General features: G+C 41.1%; 1 protein-coding gene across 8 annotated transcripts in view; it reads right to left on the bottom strand.

Moving 5' to 3' along the window:
* LOC131882102 (pleckstrin homology domain-containing family G member 5-like) overlaps positions 1–17439 on the bottom strand; it is a 96495-nt gene that overhangs the window by 48396 nt on the left and 30660 nt on the right. For 5 of the 8 annotated variants that reach the window (XM_059229149.1, XM_059229155.1, XM_059229147.1 and 2 more), the window contains one exon: positions 16006–16061. The exons of the other annotated variants lie outside the window; for them this stretch is intronic. In XM_059229149.1, the coding sequence (XP_059085132.1) occupies positions 16006–16061 (56 nt within the window). The remainder of the gene's footprint in view (positions 1–16005; positions 16062–17439) is intronic. 8 annotated transcript variants of the gene reach the window in all.

Here is a 17439-nt window from a genome sequence, read left to right as displayed (position 1 = left end):
ATGTCAGTCGAATATTTTTATGGAAGACCTTACCAAGAATACGTTAATAGGGCAAGTGAAGAAAGAAACGTCACAAGGTCAAAAACAAGGAAATTGGACAAACTATTGTATTGTACGAGATGAAAAAAGAGTTGTTCTATGCAATGGCCCCAGCAAACCAATCCTCCACTTCTTGCAAGGCATCCTGTCTTTCAGAGCCAAATGAAGGGCGGCCCTAGACACCCCCAAAAACTTCGGAACTTTTTGCCCGCATACTTGAATCCATCCGTACGTCCTTCTTATTCATCTCCTCTTTAAATGTCCAGGGTTGCACTCTAGTTCATGGCTTGAAACTCGTAATTCCAGCCTACTAAACTTGGACTGTACGCATGAAGTGGCAACCCTGACCTGTGGCGGGATCAGCTGAGCGCACCGCTCAAAACATCGTGTCTTTTCAGGGCTAATTTTGTGTCTCAAGCGGCGGAATCATTCGGAGTAGGGTGGATTATCACTTGGATCTCTCACAACTTCTCATTCTTGACACATAAACAGTGTTGTGTGGGATCGATCTCCCAGGATCCACCCAATCCTGAGCACGACTCCCATATCAGTCGCACTCTTGGCAACCCAAGTTACGCTTGAATTTGAGCACATTCCAAAGACAATTGGGGTAACCTTCGCTCAACAGGGAGCTCCTGCCAAGCGCCAAATTCAATCTATTCGAGCCAATCTGTTTGCGCTTGTAACAAGAGGCAAACGATTTGGCCTTAGCAAAGGACACACAAACACACAGGTTGGTCGGTAACCCTGAGATTGAATTCAAGATATAGCGGATGTGATACCAACAACACAGGGTTAAAAACGTGTCAATTGTTTCATGGCAAGGTAAGAAATTCAAGGGGGACACGCACAAACAATTGCACACAACGTATGGTGTGCCTTACCAGGGCACTTCTTTGTTTGTGGCCACCAAGGAGCTTTGATATCAATCCACACCTTGAAAAGACCATGGCTTCCATAACGCAGCGGGGGCTGAAAACGCCCTCGCAGATGGTAACTCCAGCCACTGAATCATATCATTTACTTCCAGCTTTGAAGATAGAGTTATAAAGATACCGAGATGAGCGCAGCAGTTCCTCTGACTTCGGAGGATCTAAACTGTGGTTGTGGTTGCTCTGGGTTATTATAACAGTGGATCAACACTGACCAGTCTGGTGTTCTGGTTTCCAGTGGTTTCCAGTGGTTTCCTCCAAGACTGCTCTGGGTGCAGATTAGATGGTCTTGGCAGATAAAGGTTGTTTTTGTACCTTGATTGGTTGGGTGGGTGGATAGATGGATGGATAGAGGGATCGCCCTAGTGCTTCATAAACTGAGGAAAAAAAAGGAATCTTCCACTTCCAGAGGAAAAGGGGATTCGCTCTCATATCATCATACGAGAGATGATATGGCCCATGGATGGGCAAATAGGAGACGATACATCATAACTTGAAATCCTTTTACGCCAAAGGGCATCCCAACGAGCAAGGGGCATCATCTCGTTCGCTCATCCCCAAAACCTCTGGCTTTGTGATGAATCGAACTGATTCTTTTTGCCTTGGCGCTTTGGTTTGGCGTCAACCAGGATATCTCATTGACGAAAACTGGGAGCCAAATTAATCTTGGAAAACATAACAAGTCACCCAAGCATGCTTCACTCCAAACGTATCCTTGTCAACAAGCACTGCCAAAAAGGTTCCGATGTTGATCATCAACTTCCAACTTTGAAAGATAGATCCGCGAGCCAGACAGGAACCACTAAGAAACGAAAATTACGTTCGTTGGCAGCATGTCAAACAAATTTTTCTTAAAACCATTTGACATGTGACCATTAAGGGACAATCGCTTGCCTTTACTCCAAAAACGGTTCAATCCTGTGTTTGAAGATAAACCCATTCCAAGATGAATTAATCTGTCAATATTGACATTTTCTTTCGCGAACAAACACAGCCACACCAAACAAGACCACCAAGTGCAAAAGATTTCCCCGTGAATTGCATATTGCCCTCTTAGGCGCCAAAGTTTGGACGAACCTAACAGTGTCGTGTTTTTAAATGCAAGTTTTGCAAGTAATGAACGACCCACTCTGAGTTTGTAGACCAGGGAACCACCAACCATCCAACCAACCAGGCGAGGATCTGGAGGCGAGCCACACACTGAGCACAGTCCTGACATTATGATTGATCGGTACTCATAGACGATGATTTGCTTCCAAGGAGCAAGAAACTTTTCCCTCCCAAAAGGCGAATGCCAATTGTTCGGGAGTAGCTCACGCAATTGACGCTAAATATCGGGATATGGCCTTGATATCCGGACATGAAACCATCCCACTATCACCAACCATTCCAAAGACACCCACCCCTCTGTTATCAAGGGTAATTAAGACAGAGGGTTCAAAGCACCCCCTTCCCCATAATTTGGATTCATTAGACGAAGAAAGAGCTCTTGTTTTAAGCCCATATCATTATGTGGCATGAATTCGAGAGATAATATACAGATTCCTCAGGCTCAAGGACACCATTAGTAGACTCGGCTTCTTTTTTGAACAAAGATCTGTGGAATTGGCAAGGATAAAAGGCACTTGGCTCTCGAGCAGTAGTGTGCCTCAGCTGGATGTAGGGACTCGTGTTTTTGCCAATTCCATTGAGCCAAAGAACCCTTGCAAAATGAAAACATCTTTTTCCGCCAATCCAATCCAGGTACGTATGGAGCGATGAACCTAATAATAGGGGGGCCTTTTCCATTTTTTAAGGCAACATTTGCAGTGAGTACGATTTAACAGGTAGCACAAGAGAGAGAGAGAGATAGAGAGTTGGGTATGGCAGATTAAGCAAAGATACGCTCACCAAAAGCCTAACCCTTCGACGGGATGGGTCATGGAACTTGCAGTAATGCACTTTTGTGCTTTACATTCTTTTTCCATCAAGTCATGGAAGAATGTACAACTGATCGATTGCCATGTAGCAAAACTTGCGGCATTGCAATAGAATGACGTTTAATAACAGACTCACAGACAGAGCTTTTCATGAACACACTCAAACTGAAGGGCAGCCCATCGCTATTGTTGTAGTACATCAAGTCCCTCGATGAACATCTCCCCTTTATTCTAGCAGGGTGAAGAATTGATCTGTCAGGCTAAGAACACAAATGGGAATGATGTATCTGCAGGCATTTGGAAACGTGAGGAGTCAAGTTGAACTAGATCCGGAGATAGATCTGAGTCGGTTAGTACTCAAATTTTCCGCTGTTTTCCTCGTCTACGAAGCCGACTGGTTGCGTGAGTAAAGAAACAAAATTAAGACTATCGCATTTGCCCCTCTAAAAACTGTTGTTGACAATCGCTTTTGAGGAAATGTCATGGAAAACATATCTTTGAAGAAAGAAAAGCAGAGAGTAAGGAAGGGTCGAGAGAAGAAAGAACAAATAGAACAGAAAAGGGCTTCGAGATATGTGTATGTGAAATAGATTTGTTTTAGACAAGCATCTGATATCTCCATAAATTTACATAGCCACATATAAGCGTCTGACATCAAAGGCCAAAGATATCAGCATAAACAAAATGCGATTTATAAGTTGACTAGACAAATCTACAAGGGAACTCTTCCACTATTTTCACTATGGTAAATTTTATTTTCTAATGGCATGGTAAGGAATGCCGATCCTGGAAAAAAAATCATTCAAGTTAATTTTTTCTACGCTTTCTCTCGGCCCTGTGATCTCTTAAAATGAGACTAAACCTTGATGATGTTGCTAAATTTACATACCAATTTCGATTTCATGTTGTCCAAAAACATAAGCTAAAATGTCAAAAGTGTGTTCAATTTGCTTATGATCTGAAAAATTTGAAATTGCAATTAAAGAAGGGATTTATCATGGAATAGATCGCTTTTAAATGCAAGAATCGATATGAAAGGGCGTCAGCGATGGCTAAAACCCTCACAATTACTTTAAAGAACCCTAGCCCTAAGATGAGAAAAAACATTTTGGGTATAAAATCAGCTTTCATGACTTACCCCGATACATTTACGTGTACTCTATCTGGAAGATCCTTCTGGTATTGTACAATGGTTAGACACAAATTGAAATTTTAATACAGAGTATTCTAGTAGCCAACTTTGAGCGAAGATTGAGATGATTTACCTTCTGCCCTCAAATTGAAACTGAGTCTAACCAGCATTTGTGTGTATCTCAATCTCAATCTAGTAATGTGAGATCTTTTGGTTCTCCAAAAATAGCAAGTCAAATTAACTACAATAAATGAAAAAAGTTCGAGTGGTCAAATACTCCAAAAAATCGTCTTGCTTTTTCGCTTCGTAATATTGAATCTCGTTTCCTCCAAACTAAAACTTATTTAGCAACTTGTAATAAACCTCCACCCAATCAAGGGGAAAACCATGCAATAAGAGTGCCAACTCATCTTCATCTAAGTGCAAACGACAACATACTTTGACAACCGTGCTGTTATTCAAGGGGACAAAAACACGAAATCTTGAAACTCATCCGTTTTGTCTTACGCCTTCTCAAGAAGAAGTAATTGATTGGAGAGTCATTTCATTAACAGACTTTCAAAGATTATTCCGACTGTTACCAGCTTTAGTTTGCCGCTTCAGGTATGATAGAATCTCATTTTAATGACCAATAAATGACGCTTTTAGCGGCATAAAATTAATCAAAGACACCTACTTGGAACAAACAAGATGTCATAGATGGGTTTTGAAACGTTCGATATAATCACTAATAAATGGTGCTCCGTTTCGGTAACTATGAATGAAGTGTATGAAACAAGAAAAATATTTGCAACCAGGTTCGGTTCGATTCTCTTCATTAGCATGTTTCTTTCTAATTTTAAAATGCTTTAGTGCATTTTGTTCAAGGTCCTTGAAACAGAATTATAAACTCCGTGGGGATCCCAATCAAAGTAACATCGCAATGACATATTTATGATTCTGATTCATTTAAACACTGATGAAATATTTGATCTGCCAGTAAATTGCAGTTGGTTGGTCTAGTGAAATCTTATTAATGTGAATTAGTTTTTTTAATTTTTTGTTACAGAGATTGAAATAGATTCTTGAATGTATTTGCCATTACCGAACTTGTTTGTTTTCTTAACCTTACCCACCTTTGGCATCTAAAGTAGCCATCTGAACAAAGACATTAAACTCAGGACTCGGCTCCAAAACCTTCCGGACTAAAAAAGGCCTAAGGCAACAACTGATCACTTTGATGATTCAATGAAGAACTCTATTACTATGAATGTATCGGATCTAACTTGTTTTCAACTTTTCAAATATTACTCCTTCGAACTATGAAACTATACACTATGTGTCAATGAGTATAATATCTCATGATACATTTACTTTTGAAATCGATATTTCGAGAATTTAGTAATGATTTGTTTTTGCCATTTGATCGATTTGACTATCCTTGCCAAAATCAATGAAGGTTCTTACCTGGAACAAAGAACGAGACATGCATTTCAAAATCCACCCTAAGAATAAGCACATACACACACACACACACGTTTCAACGCGAGCACTTATTCGATTGTTGAGGAAATGGGACCAAAGTCGTTTGTTCTATTTCATGCACTCACTTAGTGTATCTTGCCTGACGATCCACTTCTTGTGCATTACCCTCATTACGAGCACTTTTTTCCTCCCACTTGACTTGTCGACGTCAAGCGTGGTTCAGTGAACTTAGTCCAACATAGCCGCCGTACCATCAGGCCCTCATAAATGATTATAGTGGATGTTGTACCGTACATATCGTTGTACGTACAACACACGCCAACAACATATGGAACAGACGTGGATAATGATGCCAACCCAACGAGCATCTTCTACCCCGAATGTCGTTCAAATGAGAGCGACGATCCTTTTTAATTGACATGGGTCACCGAGCCAAGAACGTAGTATAGGGAAACCTCAACCCATGGAACCGGGTCAAGGATCCCTGGACAAGGAGCCCCCGGATGTGCCAGACGGATGTTCAATATTTGGTTCTGGGACAGATGAAATCGAGTTTTCTCAACACGCAGAATAAGAGGGGAACAGGTTTTGATATGTGAAGAATGCCTTTTCGGAGAGTTTTGGAAGAGCAATCTTATGGTCCAGTTCCGGAGTGGATCCCTTGGCTTTGGGTCTGGTTTCAGCACAATTGTGCCTGGGTGGCCGCCGCCCTTGACTTAATTGTTAGAAGATAAAAGTCAAAAAGTTGGCCTCTTCTCCCGAGGTGCTTTTACCTCCGAGTTGCCAAGTCTTTGGTGGAATTTAAAGTAGACCTTTCTTGCCACATTTGCCCCGTTTCCCATGGGCAGAATCGCTCACAGGACATTCTAGATTATACGTTTACGCTATTAATTCAAGGCACTTTTTGAATTAACACAATGTATTTTCAGCCAATTCAAAGACAGGTAATGTCGTCTGACTTGTCCGATATGAACAGAGATTCTGGTTATGAGAGCAAATTGCCTCTTGGCCTTGCCCTGAGTCAATGCTACTTCTAGAAACACTTCTACCATGATTAGTGAAGCAAGGGAGAACTTGGGGATCCAGGTGATAAATGGATTGACCATGAAAATGGCCGTAGCCATGAAAAGAAGGATTATCTTCCCTCTAATCCTGCCGTCAAATTAGATCCTGTTTAGAACACAAGCCAACTAATAAAAAAAAGTGACCGACTCATCTTGGGCTGAAAAGGAGGTTTTGAAATTCCCGCCTTTTGACAAATCTGTCACCTTTGCACAAGAACGTGAAGAGATCAGCAATGAATTTAAGAGTATCAGTTCGTTTTGTGTGTGTGTAAAGCCACATGGCCCAAATTAACGATGACCGTTACGTATGGAATAACATACGGTACGAAAGTTGAAACAAAAAAAAAGCATTTCAAGAACCAGATTTGGCCTGAAAACCCGAAAAAATGCTTCCCTGATCCAAAATCAGAGACCCAAAAAGAGCCAGTAGGATGCACTATATAATCGGATACTTGTATTATATTTCGAACTTTGATCTCATTATTGGAGTTTCGAGACCAATAGTGGATCATCTTAACCAACCTGCTCAAGTACTTAACGTCTTTGAAGTTTGCCAGACCTGAGCAGGGCTTCAAAATCAAATTACTTGGCCTCTTATTATAATTGCTGGCTCTTGGTCAAGTTTTGAGCTATAACTGAGCCAAGGAAAGTGCCGAAAGTCCGAATGACTGCCAAGCTTCAAAAATCGAATGTGGAATCCAAGACTGCTGCATAATCCGGACAAATGACCCTCTGGAAGGCCGTCCTTCATTGGACTTTTGAGGAGTTTGATGAGCTATTGGTCTTGAATGTGGTCTGCGAAACCTCGAGTGCGTCAAGTGCGCAGGGGGGGAGACATGGCCCAAAATGCGAAATAAGGATGTGTTCCCTAGAGGAATTTGGTGATTCATTTCCTCATTTCAAGCCAACCACCAACCACACTCTTCTTACAATCATATTCCGAGCGAGAGAACGCCAAGATTTCTGGGTGGTTCATGCATAAAATTCCGGAATGCGGCAAATCCGTTCAACATCATCTGAGGTCCTCAAGACTGGATATGAGAGTCTCTTTTTTCCCTTTGTTTCCAAAAGTCTTGGCAGGGATGCCATCAAGATAAATATGCCAAAACTGTGGCCTTGACGAGTCAAAAGTCTAATTGAATTCTAAGCTTGATCAAATCAATTCATTTGAATGGTGATGATGAGGCAAAATATTTTGCATTAGTTCCCATCCGAGTGGATTCGCCACACCTCTCTCGAATGGGGAATCATATCGATCCGAATATGGTAATTTGTGCCTTCAACTTGCTCAAAATTCTAAATCCTAATTACCACATACAATGCCCACCATCCTCACAAATAAGAAGGCCTTAAAAATAGGGTTTCAAGCACCAGTAATACACCACTTCCATCCAGGATGAGAGTGCCATGTAGTTGCTAGAAATATGGAATTGACAACACTCTTCACGGCCATTTATTTGCATTCAGCATAGATGTACACACAAGAAAAGTATTCAGGTCCATAAAAGCACCTCACATAACGTAGTAGTAAATGTGAAGTGTCTCGATTGCTTCAACTGAAAATGATGCTTTGTCTCTTATGGTTAAGTATGGACTAAAAAGAGCATATCTAATCACCTCTATATCTATGGTAAAGATAAAATATGGTACATGGGAACGCATAGCGCTTTGATGTGTAGTATACGTGCATGGGTATGCAGTGCGCAAGTAGAGGAACACAAATACCCTTTGAAATGAGGCATAATACCACCTTCCCTTCACTTGCTTTATCCTTTAACACAAACTTCTACTAGATCATAGCTGACATTTGGGCATGCAAATGCAAACGATAATCATGGCATGAAGCTAAGTATATACTAATATGACATTCCTAGAAGAAACTGATTGACGTCAGACGAACATACCTCGACAAACTTATATTTACTAAATGTATGGATACAAAAGGCTTAATAGGGAACAGGTACCACTCTTCTTAGCAATGCTCTACCGAATTTCAATCCAACCGTGACTTACTATTCAAAAGAGAAGTATTCTGGCTATAAATGTAGGCTCGATTGGCCAATGGTGAAGTGACTTATTGTGTTCAGTAAATTGCCTTTTCAGACATACCAAAAACTTTTATTCACTACATCTTGACTCCTCTATAATTAACAAACAAGGCGATAGAGCCAAATGATGAAGCTCAAAATTGTGTAGAGATGAAGAAATTGAATGCTGACCATGAGTAAGCAAGTAGTTTCAATATCTTTATATTTACTCGGTTTTTAGAAGCTCCTTGACTTTTGAAGATATCAAGTGTTTGAGTGCTTTGGCTACATGTTGGTAGGGAACATCCTGCCATAATGTCAGTGATGCCAGTTTGAGAGAATCGTGACATTCGCACTCAATTTGAGGAAGGTTTCGTCATTTTGAGCAATTTTGAGGAGTCTTCCTTTATTTGTGAATTATAACCGAAAAGGACCCGTTGCTCACATTTGCTCACTCAACTCTAGCCAAAAAAGGAGTATATAAAGAATCATTTAGGGTCAAAGCAAAACATATAACATTCAATCATCTTGAACATTTTCTAGAACAATTTAATCAACTTTTTACAGTTCCACATTAACAAGAACCATACAAAATAGCAAAACTCGGGCGTCGTTGAGACAAATTAGCAATTGGTTATCAATATCAGCAGGGTCCATTAATGCCCAATTTCATGAAATTCCATATCTAAAAAAAATCACAGAGTACAAAAGGCACGGTTCCACTTCTAGACACTATTCTTGACAAATATCTCTTTGCTTTAGAACATGCTTTTGTCAAGTGGGTTGGGATTTTCAAGCGAACCGAATCATTTATTTTGCCCATCCTGACTTGTGCCAATATCTCTGTCGTTTTCTCTCGGAGGGTCCTTCACTCAAGCCTCCTTAGTTTTAGCAAAATCTATTGCGACCTGAACTCTTCAATTGAATCGAAGCAAGTTCAGTCGATCCACTTTTCAGGGCTCCCACGATTTTGTGCCGAATTGGCTGACTTAAACGAGTTTTGCATTCTTAGCACATTTTCTTACATGAAACTGGGAAACCCGCCTTTTGGGGGCTCATACAGGACAAATTGGTCCAAAGTGGAAAAGTGTGGCGGAGATTGAGAGACCTTTCACCAGATTAAAAAGCATTGCAGGGGGAAATCCAGCTCGTTGCCTTACAATTTAGACGTGTCAAGGCCGTCCCCAACACAATCACTGTTTGAACTCTGTCCTCGGGCCCATTCACACTTTGAACTGGCATAACTCCAAGCAAGTGGTCCACATTCGGTCCCAAAGCTTTACCAGAATACATAGAGCCCGGACCTCATTAGGATCTACGTACTGATGGCGACCAAACGTGTCGTTTGGACAGCTCTCTGATGATAAACGTCGAGAGGCTTAGGTCCTTCTTTTAATAGGTTCAATTTGGTACCTGGTTGGCAGTAACATCTGCATTCAAGGCGGATTTGCCAACAGAGCAATTCAGCAGTGGATGAGTCACCTTGTTTGCTCCAATCTTGACCCAAAGTTCCTAGTCCCTTCACAACTTAATGTCATGGAAAATTGGAGAGATCCTAAAGCTTGGATGTGTGTATGGGGGTGGGGGGGTTGGGCAGAATGTTCCAAACTGATTTTTATGGAACATGGAACATCACAGATCGTGTAAGTCAGAGCACTCGTTCCCGAGCATTTATCATTCCCGGATTTTATCTGCTCTTAATGGCCAACTTGGGTGACATTCCTTGGCAAAGCTTGCCAAGAACAATCAACCGTACGGCTCACTTCCATGTTCCGTTTACTATACCGAAGTACAGAAGCAGCGTGGCCAGACACATAACGAAGTTGGGCACCCTGGGACAAAGTTTTGGTGATCTTATTCGTTGTTCTTGATCCAGGAAGTTGGTGAAGGTCCTCTGGAAATTAGGTACCAAACATCCACTCGAAAGCTCTCCATCCCACTTTATGGTTTTTATATCCCAGTTTATCATTCACTGGAAAAGCCCGCAAGCCCCTCTTGAAGAAGATTTTCCATTCGAATTGCTTGTTCCCTGAGAAAGCAAGATGCATGATGATGTTCCACATGTCCCATTTATGGACGATGGCCTCAACGTTTCTCCTGAGTGATTCAAAGCTCTCCCTGGCCTCGACCCGAAAGTGCAATTCAACCCGAGAAAACTTCTCTTTGGCAACCTCTCTAAGGCCATTTCTGAAGGAGGACCCAGCTTAAAGGTATGTTGTATCTAATTCTTATTGGTTTAGTGCCACATTAAGAAGATGTTGTTGTTTTGTTGTTGGCTTTAGAGCGGTACTCAAGCCTGTCTGAGGAAAACAATGAGTGGAACACGTTGTTTGTGAATCACCTTCAGCGTTCGATGTTCCAAAACTGGGTGGAAAACAAACAACACAAAGGATGAATGTATGAAACAGACTTTCGGAATTCCGACTCGTGGGCGTGGAACACACCATTCAAGAACGAAGTCAAACTCTCTACGAGTAGTAGTATTGGATTGTTGAATGATATTTAACTTCGAATTAAACAATTTTTGAACTCATACTTGACAATCACAAGCCAGCAGTGTAAAGTAGAAGGAAAACTGTATTTTCAGTCGATGTTGGGAGAATTAGCTTGTTTTTGACATTGCAAAACTCAAAGCAGTGTGTTCTACTAAAGAGCAAAAGTCCGTCAAAGCCATAACTGATTGGTCTTTAATTGACTGCCAAATACAAATATTTAATCTGGAACTTTTCCAATAAAATTTACAATACCCAGGAGTACATTTTCAAATTACTTCAAGTCAACAACTGGTCGCTAACTGGTCCCTTTATCGAGGGTTTCGTGGGTCAAATCTGTCCATGAAATGAGGATCAATGACAATGATCCCATTCCAGATTAGATCAAAGTCGGTCAATTGTCTTGGGTGGGCAATTAATGAGATCTTTCCGAGTCTCTTGAACATTTTCCCATTCCTACCTTTCACATTTTGATCCCTCTGCTGCAGTAAGGTGTTCCAATCAATCAATAAAAGCGTCGACGAGCACTGAAATCTTCCCAAGGGACTCTCTTCTAGAGTAGCAGGGCACTTCCTCTGCAAAATTGCACACTAATTTGCCCAGCCCTCGTTCACTGGTCAAATTCGAAGATCACTTGAGAGAGAACTGGTTTTCTGACACATTTTTGTCCGGAGAAGAACCTGGCTACGCTCCAGCGTTATTTCCAGCCTGCTAACCTTTTTCCAAAAAGGGAACACGAGTACGAGCTACACCGTAGTGGCAGATGACGAGAGAGACGAAGTAACCGAAGCGGTGGTGGTGGTGGTAGTGAAGGTTCGCTTGCCAAGGCTAAGGACTCAACGTGGAGGAAATTCCTCAAAACAGGGCCCATTCCACCCCACCAATCCAATGTCGGTCGGACCAAAGACGAAGACGAATGTGTGAGAACCCAGAGAACCACGTATCGACGGGAGAGGATTCCCGCTTAGTGTTCTTCCTTCTCCCCTCTGTTCTGTTCCTTCAGTCCTTCAGTCCTTCAGTCCATCCGTTCGTCCTTCCGTCCTTCCGTCCGTTCGTCCGCTCTCTCTCTCTCTCGGTCTTTGGTCTTTCCTAGCCTTGTTTAGGTCATGCTGTGCTTCAGGACCTCTCACGATCCATTGGATCCATTGGTTTTAGGACTGCTTCACAATGTTTGGTAGAGCATCTGACCGCATTGACGGGACGGTTTTTTTGTCTTCTTTAGGGTAATGCTTTAAGAATTTGAAAACCGCACTGTTATATATTCTTCAAGCTACCTTTAAGAGGAAGCAATCATCAAAAGAACAATTAAGGACTGCTCACACTTGTCTGGACGGACGTAAAAGTTTCAAGCACTGTCAAAAACTAGCCTCTAAGCTAATGTCATTTTGGATGAGGCTTAAATGGTGTTTTTTTTAAGTTTACTATTTTACCCAACATTTTTACGGAGAATTATGAATTGCGCATTTTTTGCCAAGAGATAAAAATTAGTCTCATGTATGTAAATCAATAATCAAACTGGACGAGGCCTAAAGACCAAACTATTTTGAAAATAAGCCTGAATAATGACGAAAGTTTGCGGACTCTACAGGGATCCCCTCCATGTGCTTGAGAACTCCCCCAATTGAGTCTATCTTGGCTGGAGCAAAAGGGAACCATATCTTGGTGAATCAAAGTAGGAACAAGGAAGGCCAATGAAACGACGAATGGCAATGGGGCGTCACTATCGGAGTACACTACAAAGTCTAGCAATGTATCGGCAAGCTGTGAGGCAAAAAATACATAACATCATCAGGAAAAAAACCCTGGCAAAATAGGTAGTTGGATGTTGAATGTTTCATTAAAAGACTTTCGGATGACCTATGTTCTTTATCATGGTAACGAGTCCCTCATTCAAAGACAATAGGAACCTTGTGTCACAAAAGGACCCCTAAATGGGATCCTAAAGTCTCGAGAGGGCTTCGGACTCAAGTTAGTATTCGACTCTTATTTTGGTCAAAGAAGCAATTCATAGATGGAATATTGCCTCATTTCTGAAATGCTAAGTAACATCAACCTTGAAAGCCGAGAAGAAAGAGCTCCAGATCGGAGGAAAAGTCAGTCTAAATCGCTCATGTTCCAAGGCTGATGCGCCAGTCTTTCCAAAGCATCTTCCCACAAACCTTGGAAGCTAACCGTCCCAAAGATGCATATGAAAGGCTGGCCTAACGGAAAATTCAATTACCTGCTGCTACCAACTTATTGAGCAGAAGGATGCGATGGATGCTACATGGCCAAGCAACTCAATGAAGGTCAGGGAAAACCCCGCGACCGAACCTTGTCAAAGACCAAACACAACTGTTCCAGACCAAGAGAATTGAAGTAAGCTTTTAATGATTGAGGGTCTGTTTGATATATAATCGCATTTTTAAATGACCACATCAGATAACAGCTATTCGTGGGCATTCAAGGTGCCATTTGAAAAAAGGCCAATGGACCACGTTTGTTTTCTTACTTCCCCGCTTTTCTCTTCCTTTTGGGCTTCGTTTTAAAAATTCGATAAATCAAGACATCAGCTAAAACTGTCAAAAAAAGGCCAGGGAGCCGTCAGAAAATGGGAGAATCAGCAGAAGTGACTAATCAAAGAGAGAAAGAGCAGCGAGGTCTTTGATGAGGTTTTGAAAAATAGTGTTAATTCTTGCTTTCTTACTGCGTCGAAGGCCTCTTTCGTGCTTGAGGCGAATCTAGACTTTCTTTTCGAAGGGAGCCCAAGGAGAGTTGCAAACTTGAAACTTTAAATGCATCTGGTCATGACAACGACATAAGTTGAATTGGAGGAGCTGCTTGGGAGTAACACGAGTCATGTGATTGTGGTGCTTGTTAGCATGTACAGTCCATACTAGCAGTTTTTTTTATCGCGCCTTGTGTCGGTCTCAAGCACTTTTCAAAGTGCAAATCTCATCCGGACGGTAAAACAACCCAAGGTTGTGCTTTCAGAGTTCACTTCATGGCACCAAAAAAAAGACCCCCCTAAAACGGTCGCTTTTCACGTTTACTTAGCGATTGTTATCAAAGTAAAAAAATTGTCAATTTCTTCAGTTAGGTAAAGTGAAAATGTTTTCGTTCTGATCATTAGATAGTCAATCACTGCAACTCTTTACCTACATTTTAAAACTATGCAAAATAAGCATATTTTCAAGAAACCTTCCCCAATTGGTTGGGAGTGTTCAATATTGCAAGGAAGTACGAAAGGTATCTCATACTGTGCGTTTTTAAAAGCATTCATGAGCTTTGTCCCAACCCTGGATTCAGGTTCAATTTTAGTGATCGTAGAGGCTTAATGTGCGTTTTGAGAGCACCTTCAAGCCCTCTAGAATCCAGGCTAGTTAAAACAATGAAGTCCAACTCTCTTTTTTTTTTTTCTTGAGCTCCTTCATTGTTCAATTCGCTGCCCTCAAATATTTGTAGGGAGTGTGTAAGTGTTGATTCAGTAGCATCCTTTAAGTCAGACTTGGACAAATTTTTAGATAGCATTCCAGATCAACCTTTTATTCAAGGGTTAGTCAAATATTTTATAATTGTAATTGTGATTCTTTACTGCAGTAGTGGTCAGGAAGTCAGAAAAAACTGGAAGTCAAAGGGTCTTTCCAATTGACTTATGAAAGTCTTGACAATAAAATTTGCATTACAGCTTGAAGGGACCACTCGTCCTTTTTCATTAATCCAATTAATGACTAAATCAAGCCATTTTGAAACATGAGAGTGCTTGCTCATAAATCAATTGGTTTTTAATTGGAGGATTGGCCATAAATCCTTAGCATTAAACAATCCTGCCCTGAGAGGCTGGCGTAATCCAGACTAAAACTCACCCAACCTTGCTCATAAAAGTCCAGTTAGCGTTCATGAATAACCATTAACCAAGTGTCACTGATACAAATAAAGGGGGCCTGCCCTCAAAGCATACTTCCTCCTGCTTGAATGGAACCCCTTTTTCAGGCGAATTAATCTTCTGTACAGGAGTCATTTTCAGACACCCATAATGGGCCCCTCTATTTGACCAAAGAGACCCCATACCTCATCTCAAAGCCCTCCCAATTTAGACGCAATTGTTTGTTGCTGCTATTTGCTCAAGACGAATGAGATTAGATGGATTAGATGCTCTGTTATTGTGGTAGTGCCTCTCTGAAAAGGCATCCACAACTACAAATAGACCATAGACCGACGCTCCCAAGATGTCCAAGGAGAACAAGAAAACAGGACAACTGCTAAAAGCTATAGCAGAGGGTCTGGAAATGGCTAATTATGCATGAGGTATCCTTTTTGAAATGGACTTTATATCTGATTGCATTATAAGTCCACGTCAATGTTCGTTTTAGGGTGAGAAGACAAAATGTTCCCAGAGTTCCATCTTGGGGGGAATACTTTTTGCTTACACAGAAAACGACATTGATCTTGGAGCATGAATCTGAAGCATTACTTGGCAGATAAAATGGTAGTAATTGCTTTTCGGACTTCCATGGCAAGTCTGACAGGGTTGCAAATCAACAAGACCGGTTTGATCGAGGATTATTTCATACCTAGGAAAGCTACGTTTAGTTCCAAACCGAATTCAGAAGAGAAATTGTGCTCCGCATATAGTTTATGGCCCATTGAGCGAATGGTTGAGCCTAATGGACAAGGCCTCTCTCCTCACACCTTTCTTTCTTTATGTTCTTCCTCTTCGCCATTTATTTAGTACAAAAATGGGCAGAGAGAAACTTTTTGGGAGGAGGATCGACAACACTAAAAAAAGTTTTTCCTCGGCAATGTAATCCGAGCCAAGAATATAAACACACTCGTGTGGAATGCTATTTTCGATTACATAAACCAGTCAAGTGGACGATAATCTAATTCCAGGTTGGCGTGACTCAGTAAGTTAGCTGTACAGGCCACTAGATGGCGTTACAAAGCAACCGCTTACCTTTCGGGACATGGATGAGGTGCGCTCACAAGAGCTGTGTCGTCCGCTAGCGACATCTAGAAGAGAGGAAAAGAAAGAGGAATGAATAAAACTGTGAAGAAGTAATTGAGTTTGGCACGGCAATCCCATGAATGGATTGTCTACAGATAAGCTAAGTGTAATAAAATTTAAGTGGATAAGGGTGGGTGGAAAAGGAATTCCAAGGAAGTGCGACCACGAACCCTGTGGGAAAGGTTTGACTTTTTCGCTTTTCTCAAAGAAGGGAGGGTGGTTTGTTGGCAGAATTTTGGAATAGAGCTCGGAACTTAAGGAGTTAACAGCACACACAGTGGACAATCGTAATTTTATGATTCGAAGAGCTCTTTAAGCCTAACTTCTACAGCTTTCATTGTTATCGCTCATTGCTCGTCATTTTTCTCTGGAGTATCTTGAAGGTTCGCAATAACAAGGCTGAGGGAAAATAATGCATTTTGGCGTCATAGGGAAACATAACAGGGAGGACTTTCTGAGGGTGCAAATGAAACTTTTGAAGTACAAGAGGTCTAGACTCTTCAAAAAACTGGCTGGTTCCCAACACTCTTACTTTTATAGTCAACACTAAAATGCATTACTTCTCTCGTCAAATTTATAATAAGAGATATTTCGAAATATGCCACAACAACAGCTTTTGTAGACACTTCGATAACAGTTATTCAATTTACGGTTTAAGCAATTATGTACACGAAAGCAAAATTTATTTTTTTAACATTACATTATTTTATGCAATGTTTTATCACACATACTCTATCAAACGTTGACATTACGGGGGAATTTAGAGAAAATGCAATTCCTTTTTTGAGAAAAATGGTTCGAAGCCGGCAACTACTTCGACCACTCAAAATCGTGCACTAAAACCCCATTGAACACTTTTTAACTTAAATGTATCAGAAATATAGGTTTACTAATGCAAAATTCAGTGTAAATCCAGAATGTTCATTTACGTGCAACATCCGGGCTCTAACCATAAAGCTTCAAGGAGAGGAGGATGATCAGCGAGTGGGTGTTGCATCTTTGAATCTTTGAACGGTCGTGGGGGTCAGACAAGGCAATTTCCGATTGGGGTGGGTATTTTTCCTTCTTTTTTTCACGTCATGTTTATGGCATGGTCTCATCAACGCATTGTCCATTTTACAAGCAATTGTTTTTTTCTAAAGCCCCTTTGCGATCTGATAATGAGCGACAGACAACGCGAGGAAAAAGACGTCCTTCACACTTGTGTCTTAAAACAAGCAATGGTATTTAGACGTTTTAGACCTTGCACTAGTTTTCCAAGCACATGGCAACCATGTCCTGGCATATCTTTTTTTGAGGTCTGAACTTGCGTGAATAGAAATGCCTCTTTTGAGGAAGATCGAATCGAAGGAGAAATATAAACCAGCAATATTGAAAATGAAC

This window comes from Tigriopus californicus, chromosome 6, assembly GCF_007210705.1.
Source record: "Tigriopus californicus strain San Diego chromosome 6, Tcal_SD_v2.1, whole genome shotgun sequence".
Lineage (NCBI taxonomy): Eukaryota > Metazoa > Arthropoda > Copepoda > Harpacticoida > Harpacticidae > Tigriopus > Tigriopus californicus.
Note: the sequence above shows the minus strand (reverse complement) of the source record. Positions and strands in the feature narration are given on the sequence as shown.